We start from the raw sequence: 9,525 nt of genomic DNA, 5'->3' as shown, positions 1-9,525 counted from the left end.
TTGTTTTATTTACTAAAATCCTCATTAAGATCTGACAGTAGAATCAGATACAGGTCAGCTGTCTGTGGCTCCACCCAGTGGCTGTAATTTGGTTTGCCAGAATCCACCGCTCTGGAGCAACACAGCCAATCAGAGCCAAGGGGCGTGTCTAAGAAGTGTCAATCACTCTGGCGCCTTCACGCAGGGCGTACTGGGCAGTACCTCTCCTCCACGCAGGCGCAGTGCCTGCTCTCACCTGGTCAGATAGCTCAAACAATGGAGGAGAACAGACAACAACAACAGAGCAGAATCATGTCCCACCATCGCCCGTCAAAGAGAAGAAATAATAAGACTGAAGAAGAGAAGCAGAGTCAAAACAAAGAACTGGGCCGAGCCAGAGAGAAAACAAGGATAAATATCAGAGCGTCATTTCAGAGGTGGAGGAGCTGCAGGATCTGTCAGGACTTTTCTGCTGGACAGGTAAGAACACCTGCTTCATATATGTTTCATTCTGTGTTTTAACCACAAGGATAAGATGGCGGCGGTTACAGTAATACTGGCAGTAACACATATCGTCATATGATGTTGCCGTCGAGCTACGTAGCTTGCTGCTAAATCTAGCTTTGTTAGCTTGTATGCTAACTCCAGTGTTTAGCTCTGTCTTTATAGCTACTGGTTAGCAAAAGTGTGTTTCAGGTGAGCGAGCAGTTATAATAACGTTAGTTTGTGTTCTCTGAAGTGGTTGAACTGGTTTAGAGAAATAATGTTACTCATGCTTCAGAAAGGCAGCATGGTGAACATGTTGCACCTGCTAATAAGAGCACTTGCATATTTTTAAATTTTTTTTGACCAAAAATGTTTCTAGAGATTTACTCTTAACTATGTGTTCACAACACGTAGGTAATGCGGTTTACATGGGTCAGTTTCTGAAATAACTGGCTTGTGAATTCAAGTTTTGCACATTTCTCAACCCTTTTTAGAATCTGAAATCTGGGTATAATATATTTATTTTGGTAAATATTTATGGATTCTAATTTCACACTAATTTTTTTTGTCTGACAAACTATCAAATCTCTGCTTTATATATTGACAATAATATTTCTAAAAATGAAAAAGCAAATATCTTGTTTAATCTCTATCAGAAGTTACACTCTTCCTTATTTGATCCTCTTATTCCTAAAATCAAAGCATCAGTCATCAAGCTGAATATCTCTTATTCGCCGTTCTTATTTTTAATAGCTGCTGTACTTCTTTATTTATTTATGAATCTGGGAATTACAATTCCAAACATTAGCGTGACGTATCTCTCAGGTGTGGTTGACTGTCCACCTGCTGACCACTCACAGCTGTGGGTACGAAATCACAAAATGAGTGCATCCAGCTTTGTCTTTATATATTGATCAGAAAACACTCATTTAATGATACTCAGAGGGTCTTAATGTCTTAGATTTTCAAACTATTAACAGTATATTTAAAATCAATTGGTTAAAACGATGTTCTTCTCCTTCTGGATTCAGCTTCAGGAAGAACCCGCCCGCCTCCTTCATCCTGTGTGGCTCCCGGTCGACACCATCATCACCCAGAACTTAAAATGGGAGCTGAACATCAGATCCCTCACCAAGAAGCCCGGATGTTCTTCCTGCAGCAGCTGAAGAAGTTCAATCTGCCAAAGATGATGATGGTACACTTCTATTCTGCCGTCATGGAGTCCATCCTCACCTCCTCATCACTGTCTGGTACGCTGCTGCCACTGCTGAGGACAAGACCCACTCCGCTATCCTGGCACTGATGGTTTCTCTCTGGGCGCCTTTCTCTCCCTAATTCAAACTTCACTGAGTTTTATAGGGATCAAATCCAAACTCAATCAAGACTTGAACCCATGACTTCAGAACTTCTGACCCTAGTGTCGCCCTGCTGAGCTAACAGGATGCAACAATCAAAGAGTCTCAGAGATTTTCACTCCTTCTGAGCAGTAACTTCACAAAGAGTGATGCTCCGAGCACTTTTAAGTTTTCATTTGTAAATGTTGGACTTCAAAAGTCGCTGAGTTTCATGAGATCAAATGTCCACCTGAGCTGCTGGACATCTTCAAAACACAATCAAGGTTTGAACCCACAACCTTCAGTCCTCAAAGCAGCACTTTAGCTTCCTGAGCTAATGAGTTGGGGATAAAGTTCTGTTTCTGAGAAGATTTCACTCTTTGTTTTGGACTTCAGGTTTTGAATTTACATAAAGTACTCAAGGTTTGAACCCACAACCTCCAGACTATTATAAGAATCAAACCTGCAACCTCAGAACTGCTGACAGGGCCTTCATCAGCCTGAGCTACTGGATCTGACTGAAGCCATTAGTTTCTTTCAGATTTGAAGAATTGAACCCACGACCTCAAAACTTCTAACCTAGTGTCACCCTGCTGAGTTAACAGGATGACAGGAACTAGGAGTCTCAAAGGTTTTCACACCTTCTGAGCAGCAACTTTATAGAGTCAGGATTCAAACCCACAACCTCCAGACCAGCTCATCAGGTACCTGAACGTCCTGCCTTTGAGCTTTTCACTCTTTTATTTGAAGAGCTGTCTTCAAAACTCAGAACCTGAACTTTAGTTTGTGTTCAGGCCGTCTCAGTTTGTCCGTCTGTGTCTCCATCAGGTCGTTGTCCGGTCCAAACATCAGTTCAACAGCAGCTGGTTGTATCAGGACGTCACCCTGCTGCTCTGGGATCAGGCTCAGTGCTCCTCCAACCTCAACGAGGTCTGAGAGACAGTAACTTATAGTTCTTTGTAGAAGTGCGCTTTATAAAGTTCACTCCATTGGTTCACAGGGCAGAGAGGAAGACGGACTGACCTGGGAGCTGTGCTCATTCAAATATTCTGGCCACTTCATTCTCAAATCTCCAGACTGCAGCTTTAAAGGACAATTTAAGACTGTTTTCTTTTGTTTATATGTGGCGGACCCTGCCACCTTTGCAGTTTCTAACAGTGTTCTGGGGACCTTGTGTTCCTCTGAGAACAGCTTGTTTATTCAGTTAGGGGATAGATAAATATTTCAGAAATTGTATTAGTACCTCATTAATATTGTACATTATTTAATTCTAAGTTTGAATTACTACTTCAAAACAACAGTGACCCTTTAAAGCTTTTGTGGACAGTGTGCTGTCCTTGGCAACTCATTTATGTGAAATTCAAACCTTGAAATGTGTTATTCACTTAGAAATAATCCCAGCATCCAGGACTTCTCTGTAACTATGAAGTATATTAGTGTGAAGCGCTGGTTGCTGTTCTCTGCTGCCTCTAGGATCTATGCTGCCACCTTCAGGAGGGCAGATTGCAAAGCTTGTGTCGCGTTCACAACTCTGAACACTTGTCAATGCAAACAGGTCACAACACATAGACATTAATCTTGGTGTTAATCTACTCAACACATTCAGGCAGAAAATCAAACACACTTGTAAATCATAGACAACTGCAAGGAGCTCTGAAAAGAAGATTTATTTCCCACCCTTGTACAAAAATGCAACTGTGACGAGTTCAAGGCCATTTTAAATGATTTCTTTACAAAAACAAACAATTTAAACATTATTGGGACGCCCCTGCTGATACCAGATGAGTGGCTTCATTCAGCAACTTCCTTGTTTCTTGTCCTCCTCTGGTGTGGTACATCTAGCTTCTCTTAGTGTGATTAAATTACTCAAGTATGCTAAAGATGGCCCAGGCTATTGTAGTTTTTATAATAAACAAAAGAAACATGACAAAATGGGAGATGACACGTCTTCAACAGCGATCTACTGGTTCATCATCACTTTGTTGGGCAATTTAGAGAGAAGGAGAGGAAAAGGAAGTCACTGAACACCAATGAGACAATGCCAGTGAGAGACTGTCAGTGCAGCTGGGTCTAATTTCTCTAGCAAAGGTCAGTGCTTTCAGTCATGAATGGATGATGATTATATCAAAGATCAAGTTTATCCTATAATTTCAGTTGAACTGCCTGTTGGGGTTCCCACACATTTGACGTCCTCTGTCCTTCTGAATCACTGTCAGTGTGCGCTTTTTGTCTTTAGCCCATGAGGTATCCTCTGAAAAGACAACAGATGAATTAGATGAGATGCTGTGAACTACAGACTGTTAAATATTGAGACAGGCAAACTTTGTGGGACTTTTGCTGAAGTTTAAATAAATGCTACACATGAAGAGTTGGACTTACGGCAGCTTCATGCGCATGAACACTCTGGCCATGAAGAAGCTGAGGAGGACGCTGACAAAGCCGATGAAGAGCAACAGGAAGCGGTTGAGTTTGGGGATGTTTGGAGCGTTGGAGCGGTCCAGGATTATAAAGCCCAGGCCTCCCATCGTGAAGAGGAAACTGGAAGCCAGTCCTTCCATAATGTACTGCCCATTTACTCTGGAGAACAAACACACTTACATTAGTTATGCATTTCTCAGTGAGGTTTACATTTGACCATCACTATCTGAGGTGACTTTCACTAACAGGCTGCTTGCTTTAAGATGTAGTTTGTAGAGATGCTCTTGAACTTAAGCTTGACATACCTGTATGCCAAAAAGGCGACTGGCCGCTGGTGTCCATGCTCGTCAGTCATTGAACCCACACTGGGGGGCTCGACAATAACATCATAGATGATGCCTATAATGTGGGAGAAGATTAAGAAGAAATCAATCAGAACATGAGAGAGCTTTGAGCTTATCAATCAACAAACTGACCATCCACTACTAACGTTACTGGTGAATAATAACCGATTCTGAATGTCAAATAACTGTGAAACCAAGCTGCATTCAGCTTGTCTTGTGCTAGCTAAAGCCAAGTTAGCCTCAAGTAGCCGCTATGCTAACCGCTAACATGCTAGCGTTAACGCCAAGTTGGCTGATGTACAAATGCAACCAAAGCCTACAACATCTGACATTATTCCAGTCACACACGAGTGAGCTTTATCTCTAAACAATATGCGGATACAGTCTAGGTTTGACGCTGACAAGCTAGCAGTCTCTCATCTACGTTAGCGTTAGCTTAGCCGCAGCGGATCCGTTTACCTCCTGTGATGAGAAAGTAGGACACAATAACGACTGCGTACACGGTCATAGCTGACGGCATGTGCAGCCATGAGGGTTTCTTCAGTTTTATATTTGGACATTCCAGCACAGCGAACGGTATACTGTATAATGTCTCCATGGTGTGTGAAGAAATGTCCGTTCTCTGCAGTACAGCTGCTGACGCTGGCTGAGATCCTGTGAGCAGCGACTGTGTTGACGTGTCCCGGAAGTACATGTTTTTCTTCTCGTCTTCCATCGCTGCAAGACGTTTTAATTTATTTATATTATTTTATTTATGATAGTGAGAGGTGCCAGTTTATGCAAAAACATACCTTGATACTAACATAAACGTAAATCAAATAATAAATGTTTTTTACAATTTCTTTGGGGGAAAAACTTGGGCGTGACGTCATCTTAAAGAGACAGTAACATAAAACGCTGAGGGGGAACGGAACAATTCACTGTTCCTTACTGTGAAGCCGGATCAATATCATTTTATTCGATTAATTAGTTATAAAACTATGCTCTACTGTTCTCTATCAAATTATATATTTTTTCCTACTGATCCATTCTGACTTATCCAGTCCAGTGAAGTATATTCAAACGTTTTGTATTGTATAGAAAACATTCCTATACTATATAGCTTCCCTCTTCATGGTCATCTTGTGTCACTATGGTCCCAAATAAAATGTCTCCATTACATCAGGAAGACAGATTTATGTTAATTCACATGAGGGCTTCTGCAGTCTTCCGTCACAGCACAGAAACCAGTGTTAGGGTACTGTATTGTACATCAGGGTACCACAATTTTATGGCATTCGTAGTTATGGTCAGACACCAGATACCCACTGAAGAAAAGAATCAGTAAGGCATCTTTGGCATTTGTTCTCTCTTGAAATATTAACAGAATCAGTAGAAGTGTCACTCGAGGCAAAATATAAAATGTCCCAATAAATCCATATTTATCAGTTACATGGTTTTCAAAGATTAAACCTCCACTCACACATCCCTTCCCTTCTCATCCAAATACACCAAAGGATTGCAAATCACAACAGGAAATGGATTTGTTTGTCATTTTTTATTGTGGCCATACAAATACACATTTTACTTAGATTTCTGGCTCTGTGCCTGTGCCTTGAGCACCTTGACGACGATCTTCTGCTCCTCAATCAAGAAAGCACGCTTGATCCTGAGAATAAAAGCAAAGAGACGATTTAGGCACAATGTTTTAGACCTTCAACACACATCAGTGTCATCAATGACTGTCTCCTCGTTCTGTTATTCATGCAATCCATCAGAAGTTCAGTAACTTGTGAAGCAGTAGTAGACACTTTGTCAAGATTATTATCAAAGCAATGCTAGCATCGTTCGTTTCTCATCAAGAAAAGACAGATTAAAGGAAATGCTTCCATTACCTGTCGCGCACACACTTGGCGCACATGGAGCCTCCGTAGGCCCTGCTGACGTGCTTCTTGGTCTTGGAGAGCCTCATCAGAACCTGAGGTCTAACAGCCCGGATCTGCAAGACAGAACAGGACCATAATGAGACCACAGGCAATGTGAACTGACTTTGAAACAGTTAACACAGCTGATGGAAAGTTATCCCGAACAAATTTAAATACGGTGGAGCAATCAAGACAACCAAACTCTGAAGGCTGCAGAGAAACATTTACAGACATCCTGACAGATGATGAGCAGCCTGCTCTGGAACCAAAGGCGAAAAAATTCTTCTGCCACTTCAGTAGTTGAGAAGCACACCAGGTCTTATGTCCAATTCCATTTTAACAAACTTTATATACATTTTTAAAGCACACTGAGGCAATGTGATCGTGATTTCGGGCTATATAAATAAAACTGATTTGATACAGATAAACACTTCTGAATCAGCACTCTGAGTGGATCATATTTTAACTCCTCAAGAAGGTCTTGAGTGGAACTGTTCTCTAATCCAGAGTATTAATTTGGCAATAAAAAGAAAGACCTGTAAACAGGTCCGAGAAGATGAGTCCACATGATGAGGTCAGAGAACAAGGTCACATTTGGGCAAACTTGCAGTTCTGCACATATTTAATGTTTCTGTTTGCGAGGCCTTTCTCTACAGCAAAGTGTTCAGGGGATCAATATAATTAAGACACCTTTGTTTTTAAGTGTACTAGTGAAATACTTGTGTTGGCATACGACAATTTGGACAAAAATGCATTTCACAATATCATTCAGATGATCAACTATGCTTAAAACTCTAAAAGTGGCACTAAAACATGCTTCACTTGACCTTACATTTTGTTTAAGAATATTGTGCAGACCCAGATGAGAGTAAACTGAAGGTATTGAACACATTTCCACACAACAGGATGAACAATCTGTAGCATGAGCCATGGTAAGAAATCTATGTAGGACTGTTTGTTAGCAAGCTGGAGAACTTTATTAGATTATTCATGTGAGGATATTCATAATCAACCTGACAAGGCTAAATGTATCCTATTTTCTTTCATGACCTGCAGCATCTCCCCTAAGTGTCCCATCCCTATGGTTGAGTTTAAACAATCCATCCACCCACATTAGTTAGAATTTTCTATCCGTATACAAGAAATTTTGACAGTTACCTTTAAATATTACAACAGTCCTTTCCAATTGCATCTAAAAGTCCCACATCTGGATATATATAGCTGTTAGATGCATTCTTTGCAATAGATGTTGTGATGCTCAAGCATAGTTTACATTTAACTTCCAATTTAATTTTACACATTTTGCTCAGTAAGTGCATCTTCTGTAAGCATAGAAATCTCAAAATAGCACATAAACTAGAGTCACAACAAACAATCAGCTTCTAAATGGAATATAACGCTGCATGCACATACAGGTGATGATTAACATCACTTGGCCTGCGTTCTGTTACACAGCAGCACAACCCAAAAACAAGAAACTGGAGGCTTCATTTGTGAAAAAGTGACATCTCAGTTATGTTTTCACTTCAAGTTCAGTGAGTTGTTGTACAGCAATATGCAATTACTCCAGCTTAGATGATGATCAGAAGCAACGCATGTGGTAGAAGACTTGACTCAATGATTAATTTACAAACTCAAAAGTGATCACGCGATCTTTTTAATGATGTGGATTAATTTCTTTGAAGTTGTTTCACATGCTGATAACTTTTAATGTTTTAAAGGCGTTTACAGAGAAAGTCGAGTCTCTTTCTACACATCAAGGTAAGGGGGATGCTGTTGATGCTGCTGTGGCATGGGGTCATCCATCTATCAATTTAGTGGCAGTTCCCATCCATTCATTTATATATTTATCTTGCAAATTCAAAGTTTTCTGGGGAGGAACATGAAGATGCATCTCTTACAGACATCTAGTTGGGACAAAGCTATCAGACTGAGCCAGAGACCATCTACAGCTGACTTTTACAATTAATGCCACCAGCTCCACTGACTTCATATGCATGCACATATTGTTAGAACAGCCATACATACAGCAGCATGTTCGGCGCATTCACCAGAATACAATAGGTTTACTTACACCACGCAGTCTTCCTGGGCAGATGCCACATGCCGACTTGGGAGCTTTGCCGACCTTCTTGGTGTACAGGTACACAATACGGTTACCAGGTGTCCGTGACCTGCAGACCAACACAGAGGAAAGAAGCAGAATCATAAACAGGTATTCATACATGAAGTGGCAGTGGTGTCTGTAACAGTGACGCTGTGGGACGTTCACTTACAGTCTGGTTTTGTTGGAGGCAGTGTTGTAGGACAACCTACGACGGTAAGTCAGCCGCTGCACCATGTTGAAGCTGAAAACAGAAGAAATATACACTTATTATTATTGGACATGATGCTAGGATGCTAACTCTGCTAGCTGCGCTAATGCTGCTGCTCCTCAACATGCTAGTAACACCGGCTAACATTTACATTCACGTTCCAAAACATTGGAAACATTTCATTAATAAGTCGACATTGTATCATACTGATGGTGAATATTATATGTATCCTAACTCCGCATGAAAACACACATTTAGCGTGGTTCTTGGCCACGGGTATCACATTTAGTTCGCTTTACATAGCGGCCATCGGGACCATGAACGGCATCTTTAAATTGTCATGGAAAATACATAAAATAATACAATTGTCACATATTTAGAGACGTGAAGTTGTTTTAAGTGTTATCTCTATTTGAAATCGTTGTTATTCTCCTTTTAAACACAGGATTACATTGGATTATCAAATTATAATGTTTCAGAGGAAAGCAGGGAGCCGCCATACCTGCTGTCTGCGGAACCGGAAGAGGAAGGAGCAAGGCGGGTGTTACAGGTTAAAGTTTCCCCGTGCCGGCTGTTTCATGACTGCTCTCTGCTGGTGGCTCGTTTTAACTACATAGATATGAAACAAATGAAACAAATTGTATTATGTGTAATTATGCGGTTGTTAAGTGGAAACTAATGTTGATTAAAATGATCTTTGAATTGCATTATTTAATAGATGCTTTTATTTTGAAATAGACATTTT

The 9,525-nt window shown here is 40.7% G+C and overlaps 2 protein-coding genes across 2 annotated transcripts; both read right to left on the bottom strand.

Moving 5' to 3' along the window:
- Positions 1-3,451: 3,451 nt before the first annotated feature.
- On the bottom strand, positions 3,452-5,264 carry ostc (oligosaccharyltransferase complex subunit). The gene is made up of 4 exons (XM_030429611.1): positions 5,021-5,264; positions 4,523-4,616; positions 4,179-4,376; positions 3,452-4,050 (listed from the first exon to the last, which is right to left on the bottom strand). The coding sequence occupies exons 1-4, from the start codon at positions 5,253-5,255 to the stop codon at positions 4,032-4,034; spliced, it is 546 nt and encodes a 181-aa protein (XP_030285471.1). The 5' UTR covers positions 5,256-5,264; the 3' UTR covers positions 3,452-4,031.
- Positions 5,265-6,079: 815 nt separating this feature from the next.
- On the bottom strand, positions 6,080-9,375 carry rpl34 (ribosomal protein L34). The gene is made up of 5 exons (XM_030429680.1): positions 9,283-9,375; positions 8,742-8,813; positions 8,540-8,639; positions 6,436-6,539; positions 6,080-6,209 (listed from the first exon to the last, which is right to left on the bottom strand). The coding sequence occupies exons 2-5, from the start codon at positions 8,804-8,806 to the stop codon at positions 6,125-6,127; spliced, it is 354 nt and encodes a 117-aa protein (XP_030285540.1). The 5' UTR covers positions 8,807-8,813; positions 9,283-9,375; the 3' UTR covers positions 6,080-6,124.
- Between the last annotated feature and the right edge of the window lie 150 nt (positions 9,376-9,525).

The sequence above is a fragment of the Sparus aurata genome, chromosome 10, assembly GCF_900880675.1.
Source record: "Sparus aurata chromosome 10, fSpaAur1.1, whole genome shotgun sequence".
Lineage (NCBI taxonomy): Eukaryota > Metazoa > Chordata > Actinopteri > Spariformes > Sparidae > Sparus > Sparus aurata.
Note: the sequence above shows the minus strand (reverse complement) of the source record. Positions and strands in the feature narration are given on the sequence as shown.

Excerpts from the sequence above, each read along its gene's own strand:
- rpl34 (XM_030429680.1), bottom strand. The coding sequence starts at position 8,806 with ATGGTGCAGCGGCTGACTTACCGTCGTAGGTTGTCCTACAACACTGCC. Across the intron at positions 8,640-8,741 it reads GCCTCCAACAAAACCAGACT|GTCACGGACACCTGGTAACC; the intron begins GTAAGTGAACGT and ends GTTGGTCTGCAG. Across the intron at positions 6,540-8,539 it reads GCCCAGGAAGACTGCGTGGT|ATCCGGGCTGTTAGACCTCA; the intron begins GTAAGTAAACCT and ends TCTGTCTTGCAG.
- ostc (XM_030429611.1), bottom strand. The coding sequence starts at position 5,255 with ATGTACTTCCGGGACACGTCAACACAGTCGCTGCTCACAGGATCTCAG. Across the intron at positions 4,617-5,020 it reads CTACTTTCTCATCACAGGAG|GCATCATCTATGATGTTATT; the intron begins GTAAACGGATCC and ends CCCACATTATAG. Across the intron at positions 4,377-4,522 it reads GTCGCCTTTTTGGCATACAG|AGTAAATGGGCAGTACATTA; the intron begins GTATGTCAAGCT and ends TTTGTTCTCCAG.